The sequence below is a fragment of the Arachis duranensis genome, chromosome 6, assembly GCF_000817695.3.
Source record: "Arachis duranensis cultivar V14167 chromosome 6, aradu.V14167.gnm2.J7QH, whole genome shotgun sequence".
NCBI classification, from domain to species: Eukaryota; Viridiplantae; Streptophyta; class Magnoliopsida; order Fabales; family Fabaceae; genus Arachis; species Arachis duranensis.
The window spans coordinates 10,663,065-10,676,749 of record NC_029777.3 but is presented as its reverse complement, the minus strand read 5'-3'; the positions used below and the strand labels follow the sequence as shown (position 1 = coordinate 10,676,749).

The following is a 13,685-nucleotide window of genomic DNA, read 5'->3' as shown; positions in this document are numbered from 1 at the left end:
AAAAGTCAATTTTCTACCTTGGATCTGTTTACGCTTTCAATTTAAAAGAGTTTTGGGCCTCCAAAACCCTTTTCTTCGACCAAGCATATAAACATTGTTCTCTTTATTTATATATAACTTAACCCAAACATTATAAGAAAAATCTACATTAATGGGCATTAAGACCTAAATATACCATGAGCCGTAAGCTCGACCTCCATCAAATGGTTGAGCTACAACCAACCAAAAATGTTAAAAGCCTATTCAATTTTGTTTTTGTCATGGCCAATTCAAGGGTTAAAAGAGGATAACTTTCATGACAAAAAAAAAGAGAGGATCAGTTTTCTTTAAAGATCTTTCTTCTTTTTCTGCTTTATGCTATTTTTTCACTTTTAAAATTTACCAAGGATTAAACTCTAAACCTTTTAAACATAAACTTTAATACTATGTCATGAAACCACCTATACTAAAAGTTTATACTAAAAGCTTAAACTGATAAAAAAAAACAATATAAATAATTATATCTCTAACATGAGATATGTCAAAGTTAAGTTTATACCATTATTGTTGCTACTCAGAAAAGGTTTTAATTTTGACCAAATTACTAAAATAGGATAAAATAAAATATTTGGAACAAAAATACAAAATTTTAAATTTTAGAAGCGAAATTATATCTTAGCTCAAACATTATATGTTAAAACAGTACTTTATCCTTATATTAATATATTAACCATACATGGAAATCTATCTCTTTAATGAACAATTATTAATTTAGTAAACAAAGTTCGTTTATTTGTATAAAATGGAGTAGAAAAAGGATTTTATTTAAATCCCGTTTTAGTACCACAATTCAAACAAATAACTAGACAGATGTTTTTAAATTCTCATGGTTGTATAAACAGATAAACCTTTCGAAGGAAGGAATGTGAGTAAAAAGAGATCATATAAAATAAAAAATAAAGAATGTGGCACTAGATTATGATGCATACCTACTGCAAATCCTCAAAATCCTGAATCAAAGCTTCTGCCTCTTTCTAACTTATGTGGACATTGGACAAGCATATAGCACAAAATCTACAATGAAATTCATAATCACTATCTCACTTCATTCACTGAATAATTATGCTGGGGCTAACCAACTCTATACTTGAAAAGATAGTTTACAATACCAAACATGCCAAAGTCTTCTTAGTTACATAAGGGCATATCTGACTTCTGAAAGAGTTGTTCACAAACCATATTCATCATTTGTTGGTCAAAGAAAAATTTTCACGTTGAAACCCTTGGTTGTTTGGATCCATGCTCCGGTATGAGGTTATCGGATGCAGCTCTTTTGGGTGTCAACTGCGATGGTGATGGTAAGGCTATTAGATCAATCTGCAGTGATGTGTGAATGTAGGTATTGCATAACTTAAATGTGCCAAAATGTTAGAAGTTTTTAACTTTCAAGACTAACCTTCTCCTCTGCACGCCGGTAGATTTCTCTTAGAAGGATATTTTTGTGTTCGGTATTTATCACTGTTAGGATAAATTTCAAGTGATTAGCAAACCCTCAAGGAAAAAGAAGAAAACTGTCATTGAGCCTGACAGCAAATGTTGAATGGAATCAATGTTAAGATTACCAAAGTCTTTAGTTTAGCTAAACTAAGGGAGCTCAGGTATACTTGAATTCTAAAACTCAACTCATGAACTTGATTTGAGAACTAAACTTTTTAAGTTGTAAATGTTTACAAGTTAACTCGAGTTTGAATTTTGATAACCTTGACCTATGTCAAAACAAACTGATGGGAAGCTCTTGGTGACTATTAGTTGGTCATAATTATGGATATGAGAGGAGTAAAGGAAGAGATTTAGGATTCTTAGCAACCTCAACTAACAATTTCATAGCAATGAAAAGCCATATCACTTCCTCTTAAAGCATGATTGAGAAATACTATAGACAGATCATCAACCAAATAGATACAGCAAAACATTACTACATGAGTTAGTAGATTCACTACCTTGATCGGCTGGTGGTACGTCCCTGTTGTGAATAGAATGGTAAGTGGCCGGTGCCATTTTCTGAAGAAAAAACAATATATCCTCTTCAGAAAGCAAACTGATAAATAAGCTTGGGTGATTGATAATATGATTGATTTCTTATACACAAAAACAGTGCAGCTGCTTTAAAAGTTCTAATGCAACTTGGTTTAGTCCTGGCTTAGCGAGAAAAGGATGTAAATAAAACAAGGACCAATTCAAAATCTTTATATTAAAAACCATATTTGTTGTATTCAGGCATTCATATTCAATAAATGGGGATCTTCCTCCAAGGCGACGCTGCCTATAACAGCAATGCTGAACAGTCCACCTCGGGACAACAACAAAATGAATTGTGGATATCCAAGTTTGTCAAGACTCATTATAACAATCCAAATTTCAAAAGGTAAGTCCCACTAATGAAAACAAACTTGAGACCAAAAACATTGCAACGTAATTTATCTTACAATTCTCTACCAAGTTCCAACATCAACATTTCAGAAATATTCTCTTCAAATGTGCAATTCGGTTAACTAGAAGAAAGTCTTTTATGAAGATAAATAGTTAACAGTTAAAATTTAAATTAGATGAAGAACAAGGACACTGGGTGGTCAACAAAAAAAGGGAAGTTCTCTTTTCATAACAAAATCTGAAGATCAAACTCAAACACAGCAAGTTTTCATAGTTGATGGAATGTATTCAACTAGTGATCTCAAATACTTAAATTCACTTTGAAATAAATAAAAAGACTTACAGAAGATCTAGAAGGATCTGAAGTTCGAAGCTGGCTAAAGTTGTGAGGATCATAAGATGGCCAATTACCAAGGACAGAATCCATGAGGCAGAGGCTGCAACAAACTTTTGATAGATGAAAGAGAAGACGACAACAAAAAAATCCTCCCTAGAAGGAACCAGTTGCAAGTAGAGGCTTGAATTTCATGGATAATTGAGTTTTCATGGCTTGAATAACACCAAATTGTCCTAACTCAACAATCCTACATTGTCAGTTGCAAAAAGATTATATTTTCAGCTGCTGAGAGGCTGCAATTTATTAAAATAATAAACGGATAAGTGGAATTTTCATTGCAGAGCCTGAAACTGAATTGATGAATTTGAACAGAAACATATGCAGCAATCTCCTAAAGTTGGAGAGATATTGAAATCCCAGATACTATAAAGTTTATCAAACACAAGAGTTCACCTAAACTCATAAATCCTGGGTAAATCAGACGCATAAACTCGTTCTAGGGACCTAAACTCATAAAGAGTATACTAAGAGTTTAATAACCTTGCCAAATTATAAGTAAATCACACTTGAATCTTCTCAATGCATGAAATTGACAAAAATCCACACTTCAATCTTTCTCAAAAAGGAACTTTAGGTTCCTATAAACAACATGAACTAACAAGCAAATAATCAACAAAAATCCAATCATTTCCAACAATCAGAAGCAAAAGCCACAAAAGAATGCAAAAAAACTCAATACATGATTTCCAATTCCAGTATAAAGGGATTCCAAAGTCCAAATACACCATTCAGCTACAGTGCCAAACTTCGATTATCTACAATTGCCAAACTTCAGTTACAGTGCCAAACTTGTCAGTGTTTAATAATAAAAATAATAATAACAAGAATAACCTTCAAGAAAATTGGAAGAGTGTGAAATTGGAAGCGTGATCTGAGATATGAGCTGAGATCTCTCTGGAATGTGGTGAAATTGGTTGTGAGCGCAAAAAGGTGGTTGCTGAGAATAGAAAGTTGAGGGAACCACCATTTATATAGTTGTCTCGTTTGAGTCCAATGGAGAGAACAGAGAAGAGAAGAAAGCTTCATGTCACGGAAATTACAACATTGTCCATTTCAGGGGATACGTGTCAAAAAGGTACCAATAAGCTTTTCATTTATTATTCTGTTTCTATTTCTATGTGCTGCTACTACTGGAGTCTGGATAGCTTGTATTTCTATTTTATTTATTTATCTTTTTTAAATTCTAAACCTTACTTCAATCCACATTTTTATTTTTAGTATGGAGCAATTTTATATTATCAGCGAAAATTATAATTTTTAGTCAAATAATAATTTATTCTTATATTTATTAAAAATAATTTAATATTTATACTAGTTAAATAATAACAAAAACATTAAAATTGATTATCTAAACAATTTTTCTTTAATATATACAAGTTAAATTTAAGAAATCACTAAAAATATTTTTGAACTATTTATTTCAGAAACTTGGTGCGGTATTTGTAACCCACTAAATTACCGGCAAGTATACCGGGTCGTACCAAGTAATACCTTATGTGAGTAAGGGTCGATCCCACGAGGATTGATGGACTAAGCAACAATAGCGTTTGATAGGATTAGTTAGACAATAGAAAATAATGTTAAAAGTTTAAAAGCATTAACAGTAAATTTGAAATATTAAAGATAGGCAGATAAATAAGTTGGGAATAAAATATTGAGAAAGCAGTTAAAGTTTTAGAGTTTTCCGGACTTATTTTTCATACTAACTATTTTAATCATGCAAGATTTAATTTCATGGCAAACTATATGTGACTAGACCCTAATTCCTTAGACCTTCCTAGTCTCCTCTAAAATTCATTAACTACCAATTCTTTGGTCAATTAATTCCAATTAGAGGGTGATGATCAAATTCTAGTTTATATGCCAAAAGAATCCTAATTATCCAAAAATAAGGGGATTATATGTCACGTATCCCGTTAAATACAAACAATTAGAAATTTAGTATAATATGTTTTCAAGCTGTTGCTTAAGTAAAGAGTTTTTCCAAGTTTTACAAGAACTCAATTAGAACATGGGTCATACTTCCGTTCCACCCATATTCATAAAATAAAGAGCGAAAACAGTTATTGAAATATAAATCAAAACATGGATTAAATTAGAAAGATCAAACGAATAAATTCATACAAATAGACAGAACTCCTAACCTTAACAATGGAGGTTTAGTTGCTCATGATTGAGAGGAAAAATAAGGTTTCAGGTAAAATGTACTGTCTAAATGTACAGAGTTCCCATCTGATGGCATCTAAATTTCTATTTATAACTAATCTTAATAATTTTAAAATCTAATTATCTAAAATTAAAAATAATATCTTTTCCTCAAAATAAGATTTGAATTTAAATTCGAATTAATTAACAAGTCTTCAGCTGATGGGTGGGGACCACTTGTTTGTCCATTCTGTAGCTTCCAATCTGTATTTTCTGGGCAAGAAACTAGGTCAAAACGCGGTCCAAAATCCACGCTAGCGATTTCTGTAAATTCTGCAGATCGTGCACGTCACGCGTACGCGTCAGTCACGCGTATGCGTCGCTGGTCTTCTTCGCAAGTTACGTGGACGCGTCACTGAGCAAATCTTCGAATCACGCGTACGCGTCAGTCACGCGTACGCGTCAGTCACGCGTACGCGTCGCCATGGATACTTCCAGATCACGCGCACGCGTCAGGCACGCGTGCGCGTCGCTCCTCGCAGCCATCTTCTTTAATTCTTGTGCTGCAGAAACTCCGTCAAATTCTGCCGAATGCTACCTAAAATAAATAAAATTACCCCAAAACTTAAAATAGCATCCATAGTGGCTAAAATATAATTAATTCTTAATTAAACTCAACAATTTAAGTGCAAATTCACTAGGAAAAGATAGACAAGATGCTCACGTATCACAACATCAAACTTAAACTGTTGCTTGTCCTCAAGCAACCAAAACTAATATAAGCTTATAATGTGAATTTGCATGAGAATGAGAGTTCGATTAAGCTCGTGTCTCTTTTTATAGTGGGGTTTACAACTGCAATCCTGAATAGGTTTGGCATCTCACTCTCCTTTGAATCAGAAGAATGTTAATGTCATTCGGAATTAGAATCTGGATAATATTATGAATTCTCTGATCTTTTATATTTCAGTTTAATCCTTGAACACAGCAAAATTTATTTTAATTTATTTTTCTTTGGTGCTTTGCACCTTGAGCCTAGCCGTGACTTTAAATGTTTTGTTTCAAGGGTTACTTGACACAGAAATACCACAAGCACTTAACTAGGGGACTCTCTTTGAGTCCTGATTTTTTTTTTCAGTTACTCCCAGACAGTGGTGTTCAAAGCCTTTGGCATACTTTGTTAAGCGCACTTGGTCTCGACTCTAAGTGTTCTGTCTCAAGGATTACTTGACACAATTACACTACAAGCATATGACTAGGGAAATAACTCTTTGAGCTTTTAATCATGTCTGACCTTCCTAGTCATTGATGCTCAGAGCCTTGGACCTTGCTTTTATTTATTAATTATTATCTATTTTTTTCTTTTGCTGTTTCTTTTGCTTCAAAGATTAAATTTTTGTTTATTTCAGAGAAGTCATAATAATCCTCTAAATTCATGTTCCTTATACATCAACATCCCTTGATTCAAATTCAAATATGCACTATTCATATCATGCATTCAGAATTACCATTAATACCACCACATTTAAGTAAATAAGACTATTTAAAATTAACTCAATTTCTCATGCAATACATCACTTTTTTCTTTTTTTTTTCTCTTTAGATTCAAGTTCAGTAAGTGATACATGAAACATCTTTTCAGCATTAAAACAATTAAAAAAAAACTAAACTATTCCTAGGATTCTAACTAATAAAGGATCATGCAGCAAACAAAGCAAAATATCAGGAAGGCGGAACATAACATAGAAAAAGAGGGGAGGAATAAAAAATGAAAGGAACTCAACCACCTTAGTTATCCTAGCGGTTGTTTTATTCTTTAGGTTGTGCTCCTCAATGAAGATGATTCGCCTCCCTTTTGATGCTATAGGAATAAACAGAAAACCTTTACGCGAAGCGCCAACACCAAACTTAAAGGTTTGCTTGTCCTCAAGCAAAGAAGAACTGAAAAGAAAAAGAAATAGTAAGATGGAAGAAGAATAAAAAGGATAAAAGAACGAGAGAGAATTAAGAATTGGGAAAGGAGGGAAAGAAAAAATAAAAACTGGGCGGCGAACTAGTGGAGTTGTGCGGCGCAGGCGACGCGTACACGTGCAGCACGCGTACGCGTGGGTCGCGAATTTTCTTAATGACGCGTTAGCGTCAGGCACGCGTCCGCGTGCCATGGGTTTTGTGCGATTCGCACGAAGGCAGCCGCGACCATGCATAACTCGCTGTTCGCGTGGCTTGGAACCAATATTTTCATACGACGCGTGCGCGTCATGCACGCGCACGCGTGGATGAGCATTTGTGCAAACGACACACACACGTGGGGTACGCGTATGCGTGGGCTTGTTTGTGCGAAAGGCATTATTCCTGCGCCACTCTCGCGCAACTCTCTTTTAAATTTTATTTTTCACGCACATGCATATGACGCGTACGCGTCAGCGACGCTTGTGCGTCATGTGCTCTTCTTCTCTTTTTTTTTTAGCTTGAGGTGTTCGGTTCCTGTGATAAAATAGCTGCATGATAAGAAAATTAGTAAGAACTTAATAAAAATCAAACAAGTAAGAAAACTACTACTACGAAAAATAACTAAGGATATGAAATTATCGGGTTGCCTCCCGACAAGCGCTTCTTTAACGTCACTAGCTTGACGGTCAGCTCCTCTAAGGAGGAGGATCATAGGGGCTCAGCTCTTCACCCCTTACTTTGAACTTCTTTCCTGTGTCTCCATAACGTAGCTCAATATGCTCCAGAGAGAGGATTCTGATTACTGTATAAACCCATGCTAGATTGCTGGTCAACACTACCTTCATTCCTGGGGAGAAACCTTCAGTGGGGATCTTTTTGTTTCTCCATCCTCTGGGTACTTTTTTCTTTTTGGGAACCTCCTCCTTGGTAGATGATGCATTCCTAATACCAAATTTAGGTTTGATACCAGGAGGAATTTTATTGATTGTTGCCAAGGGAGGTTTGAGCTGCAGATTCTGCTGTGTATCATCAGGGGATTTTTGAAGGTTTAGATCAATAAGCTCAGCCTGCATGCATCTCTCTTCTTCACTTGTTGAGTGTATATCTTTGAAGACATGAAAGACCAGTTGCTCATTATGCACTCTAAGCACTAATTCATCCACTTCTACATCAATCAGAGCTCTTCCCGTGGCTAGGAATGGTCTTCCTATAATTATAGAGGCATTCTCATCTTCTCCGGTGTCAAGAATCACAAAATCTGCTGGGAGGAAGAACTTACCCACTTTGACCAAGATATTCTCCACCAATCCGTATGCAGGCTTCATAGATTTGTCTGCCATCTGTAATGCTATCTTTGTGGGTTGTGCCTCTTGGATTTGCAGCTTCTTCATCACAGATAAGGGCATTAGATTTATGCTTGCCCCCAGATCACATAGGGCTTTCTCAAAGGTTGTGCTCCCAATGGTGCATAGAATTTGAAAACTCCCTGGATCTGGCATCTTCTTTGACAAGTTATTCTGAATTACAGCACTACGTTCCTTAGTCAGGACTACTGTCTCATCTCCCTTTAAACGCTTTTTCTTTGACAACAGCTCCTTCATGAACTTGACATAGATAGGCATTTGCTCCAAAACCTCAGCAAAAGGAATATTGATTTGTAACTTTATGAAGACTTCTAAGAACTTTGAAAACTACTTGTCCTTGGTCTCCTTTTGAAGTCTCTGAGGATACGGCATCTTAGGCTTGTACTCAGGAGCCTTTGGCAGTGTAGGATAAGTGTCAAGAGAGTTTGGGAATAGGTTGTCCGCACGCTTTGGAGGGGCGTGCTCTACTTCTTCCTTCTTCTCTTCTGGATCTTCTTTTTCAACTAACTCTTCATTGACCTTGGTCTCAGAGCCAGCTACTTTACCACTTCTCAATTGAATAACCTTGAAATCTTCTCCTGGGTTCACCACTGTATCACCTTTAAAAGTACTTGTAGACCTCTCCAGTATTTGCTTGCTCAATTGGCTCACTAACACCTCTAAATTTCTAATGGAGGCTCTGGTTTCCTGCATAACTTGTGCTTCCGTACTTGCACTTGTCCACTTATCACGGTGATAGCCTTGTATTCTTCTCTTGGATTCGGAATTGTGTTACCAGGAAGGCTATTAGTGGTCCTCTGATCAATTTCATTAACTCTGGTGGCTATTTGACCCATTTGAATCTCCAGGTTCTTGATGGATGCTCTGGTTTCCTGTCTAAAACCTGTCAATATTGCTTCCAAATCATTGTTCTATTGGAAACCGTCCTGAGAATTATTGTTGAAGTTCTGAGGTCTCTGAGGTTGATCCCTCCATCCAAAATTTGGGTGATTTCTCCATTCCTGGTTGTATGTCTTAGAATATGGGTCATTGTTGGGATTCCTAGGAGCACTCCCCATGTAATTCACTTGTTCAAAAGAAGGTTGAGCATAATCATAATTATTATTTTGCACAAAATTACCTACAATGTCATAGGAGACTTCCTGTGGTGGATTTTGGGTGTTGATAGCTGAGACTTGTATGCCACCCATGTGTTGAGTAAGTAGATTTATTTGTTGAGACATAAGCTTGTTCTGAGCAAGAATAGCATTAAGAGCTTCCACTTCCATGACACCCTTCTTCTGAGGAGCCTCAGAATTCACAGGATTTCTGTTAGATGAGTATAAGTATTGGTTGCTAGCAACCAATTCAATAAACTCAATAGTCTCCTCCGGTGTCTTCTTATTGTGCAATGAACCTCCTGCAGAATTATCTAGACACATCTTGGACATTTCACCCAAGCCTTCATAAAAGATGTCTAGTTGAGTCCATTTGGAGAACATATCCGGAGGGCATTGCCTAGTCAGTAGCTTGTATCTCTCCCAAGCTTCATACAGAGTCTCACCATCCTTCTGCCTGAAGGTCTGAACCTCCATCCTAAGCTTAGTCAGCTTCTTTGGTGGGAATAATTTTGTGAGAAACTCAGTAACCGCCTTGTTCCAAGTATCCAAACTCTCTTTGGACTGGAAATCTAGCCATAGCTTTGCTCCATTCCTCAGTGCAAACGGGAAGAGCATGAGTTTGTACACATCTGGGTTTACTCTATTTGTCTTCACAGTATCACAAATTTACAGAAAACTAGAAATAAACTAATATGGGTCTTCATGGGGAAGACCATGATACTGGCAATTTTGTTACACCAGAGTGACCAGTTGAGGCTTCAACTCAAAATTGTTCGCAGCAATAGGAGGCACCATGATGCTTTTTCCATAGAGATCTGCAGTAGGAGAAGAGTAAGAGCCAAGTACTCTCCTTTGTTGCTCATTCCTATTCGGGTTTGCCCCATTGGCATTATTAGTATTATTCGGATCCATAGTGGATTCTGCAACCTTGTAAAGCCTTGCTTGTTGTAAACACCGCCTGAAAGTCCTTTCAGGTTCAGGATCAAGGTCTAAAAGATGTTCTTTGTCTCTGTTCCTGCGCATAAACAAGCAGAAAACAAGAAAAGATGGGAATCTCTACGTCAGAGTGTAGAAAATTTCCAGTGAGGTAATCTGTGTAAAATAATAAAATAAAAATACTAAATAAAATAAATAATAAATAGGTAACACCAAACTTAATTTCAGAAATTAAGAAAAATATTGGTGCTATTTATTTATTTAAAAATTTATTTTTTATTTTTGAAAATTATTTTATTTTATTTTTTATTTTTTTCTTAAAATAGATTTTAATAAAATTAAAAACAAAACGCCTAATCTAAGCAATCAAACAACTAATAGTTGTTAATCATAGTCAATCCCCGGCAACGGCGCCAAAAACTTGGTGCGGTATTTGTAACCCACTAACTTACCGGCAAGTACACCGGGTCGTACCAAGTAATACCTTACGTGAGTAAGGGTCGATCCCACGAGGATTGATGGACTAAGCAACAATAGCGTTTGATAGGATTAGTTAGACAAATAGAAAATAGTGTTAGAAGTTCAAAAGCATTAACAGTAAATTTGGAATATTAAAGACAGGCAGATAAATAAGTTGGGAATAAAATATTGAGAAAGCACTTAAGGTTTCAGAGTTATCTATTTTTCGGATTTATTTTTCTTACTAACTATTTTAATCATGCAAGATTTAATTTCATGGCAAACTATATGTGACTAGACCCTAATTCCTTAGACCTTCCTAGTCTCCTCTAAAATTCATTAACTGCCAATTCCTTGGTCAATTAATTCCAATTAGAGGGTGATGATCAAATTCTAGTTTATATGCCAAAAGAATCCTAATTATCCAAAAATAAGGGGATTATATGTCACGTATCCCGTTAAATACAAACAATTAGAAATTCAGTATAATATGTTTTCAAGCTATTGCTCAAGTAAAGAGCTTTTCCAAGTTTTACAAGAACTCAATTAGAACATGGGTCATACTTCCGTTCCACCCATATTCATAAAATAAAGAGCGAAAACAATTATTGAAATATAAATCAAAATATGGATTAAATTAGAAAGATCAAACGAATAAATCCATACAAACAGACAGAGCTCTAACCTTAACAATGGAGGTTTAGTTGCTCATGATTGAGAGGAAAAATAAGGATTCAGGTAAAATGTATTGTCTAAATGTACAGAGTTCCCATCTGATGGCATCTAAATTCCTATTTATAACTAATCCTAATAATTTTAAAATCTAATTATCTAAAATTAAAAATAATATCTGAAGGTTGTGGTAGGCTTAGAGAAGGGGGGTTGAATCTATGCCTTCCTTTTCTTTTGCAGTTATCACCCTTTTAAACAAACTTTCAATTCAGATTCTGTTTGAACTCAGCAGTGGAAATTTATGAGACAATTTATTTTTGTCCCATGAATATCAGAAAATAGAACTCAGCAGAGAAAAGAAAAGCTAACACCATCATGTATCCTGGTTCGGTTGCCTTGTGCTATGCAACCTACATCTAGTCTCCTCCACAACTATGGAAGAATTTCACTATAGTTAACAGTATTACATACACCAATTTCACAGGATTGACCCAATCCTTTCACACTCAAGTTCTAACCTAACTTGACTTTGGCTATGCTAATACCTAACTATTCACTCTTAGTGCTAACCCAACTAAGAAAGGGATACCAAATAGGTACAAGATATAAGACACTTAACCAACCTAAAGAAATCAGAAAATAACTCTAAGCTTTTCTCTCAAGTGTATCACTCAGCCTTTTTCACTCATGGCTTTTACTTGAACTTTCTCACAATGCCTTTTCTCTCAAGAAATTACAGAAAGATAAACTTAGAAAAGTTCATTACAATCAGTAAAACATGAAGGAGATTGACTTTATCAGCAGCCTTTGTGCTATGCGAAAACCAGATTAGCAAACTTCTGATTCAGTTCTTCATACTAGCGGAATGCACCTTTGATTAGGTTACACTGTCCAGTTAGTTGAACTTTCTCAAAGAACACTTCTCAGAACAAAACCTCAATACTCTGGTTATCTCTCCTTGGTTCTGAATGAGCAGGAAGTCTTCTTTTATTCTCCTTGCATGTTGTTGGGATCTTCTCCCAAGGTCAACACCTTGAGCCTTGAGCTTCACCAACCACAAATTCACTTTTTCTCAATAAACCTTAGAGTAGAAACTTTGCTTCTGACTTCCTCATCTTGGCCGAAAGCCATAAAATAGCAACCATAGAAATCTTCCAATGGTCAACTTGATCTGAGCCCTTGAAAACCAACTTAGTCCCCAAGTCTTGTTTAAGACCGTAGATACACAGCAGAGAAGAACAGAAATCCTCTTTCTCTTGTATCCCATTTCGCATAGAGCAGAGTGTTGGGAAGAAGAGATGAAGATTTGATGCATGCAAGAGGAAATGTGTTACCTTTAATCAAAGCTAGATTTGGTTTGATCTGGGTGATTTGATATCTGCCTTTCAAGCTTAATCCTTCTCTCTCTTGCTTCTTTGGTGACTAGCTTGGTGAAGAAGCTATCTCTCTTTCTCTTTCTTACTTTTCTGAAACTCTGATTTGACTAGGACAAAAGAGAGATGAACGTTGCTTTTGGTTAAGCAAAATAGAGAGATTTTCTTTTCTGAAACCATATTGGGCTTGGATCGGGTATTGATATGCTTGGCTTGATTTGATTTCTTTGGCTTCTTTCGTTGCTTTCAGCTGATGAACGGATAATTTATACGCTTTTTGGCATTGTTTTTAGTATGTTTTAGTTAGTTTTTATGATATTTTTATTAGTTTTTAGTTAAAATTCACTTTTCTGGACTTTACTATGAGTTTGTGTATTTTTCTGTGATTTCAGGTATTTTTTTGCTGAAATTGAGGGACTTGAGCAAAAATCTGATTCAGAGGCTGAAAAGGACTGCAGATGCTGTTGGATTCTGACCTCCCTGCACTCAAAGTGGATTTTCTGGAGCTACAGAAGCCCAATTGGTGCGCTCTCAATTGAGTTGGAAAGTAGACATCCTGGGCTTTCCAGCAATGTATAATAGTCTGTACTTTGCCCGAGATTTGATGGCCCAAACAGGCGTTCCAAGTCAGCTCAAGAATTCTGGCGTTTAACGCCGAAACTGGCACAAGAATGGGAGTTAAACGCCCAAACTGGCACAAAAGCTGGCGTTTAACTCCAAGAAAAGTCTCTACACATGAAAGCTTCAATGCTCAGCCTAAGCACACACCAAGTGGGCCCGGAAGTGGATTTTTACGTCATTTACTCATTTCTGTATACCTTAGGTTACTAGTTCACTATTAATAGGATCTTTTGACATTGTATCTACACCTCATGACACT

The 13,685-nt window shown here is 35.9% G+C and overlaps 1 protein-coding gene across 2 annotated transcripts; it reads right to left on the bottom strand.

The window, feature by feature from the left end:
- Nucleotides 1–905: 905 nt before the first annotated feature.
- Nucleotides 906–3,848, bottom strand: LOC107492632 (DET1- and DDB1-associated protein 1). Of its 2 annotated transcripts, none has more exons than XM_052263340.1 (5): nucleotides 3,638–3,848; nucleotides 2,753–3,039; nucleotides 1,980–2,040; nucleotides 1,436–1,497; nucleotides 906–1,323 (listed from the first exon to the last, which is right to left on the bottom strand). In XM_052263340.1, exons 2-5 carry the CDS (start codon nucleotides 2,834–2,836, stop codon nucleotides 1,249–1,251), a joined length of 282 nt encoding a protein of 93 aa, XP_052119300.1. In that variant the 5' UTR covers nucleotides 2,837–3,039; nucleotides 3,638–3,848; the 3' UTR covers nucleotides 906–1,248. The 2 variants fall into 2 exon arrangements, with proteins under 2 accessions (XP_052119300.1, XP_015969163.1); XM_016113677.3 differs by having other exon boundaries at nucleotides 2,753–2,993.
- Nucleotides 3,849–13,685: the final 9,837 nt, after the last annotated feature.

Bases quoted from the DNA above. Each gene is read 5' to 3' on its own strand.
- LOC107492632 (XM_052263340.1), bottom strand. From the start codon at position 2,836: ATGGATTCTGTCCTTGGTAATTGGCCATCTTATGATCCTCACAACTTT. The intron at 2,041-2,752 runs GTAAGTCTTTTT...TTTTTTCTTCAG, and splicing joins CAGATCCTTCTAGATCTTCT to AAAATGGCACCGGCCACTTA. The intron at 1,324-1,435 runs GTTAGTCTTGAA...TCACCATCGCAG, and splicing joins ACCGGCGTGCAGAGGAGAAG to TTGACACCCAAAAGAGCTGC.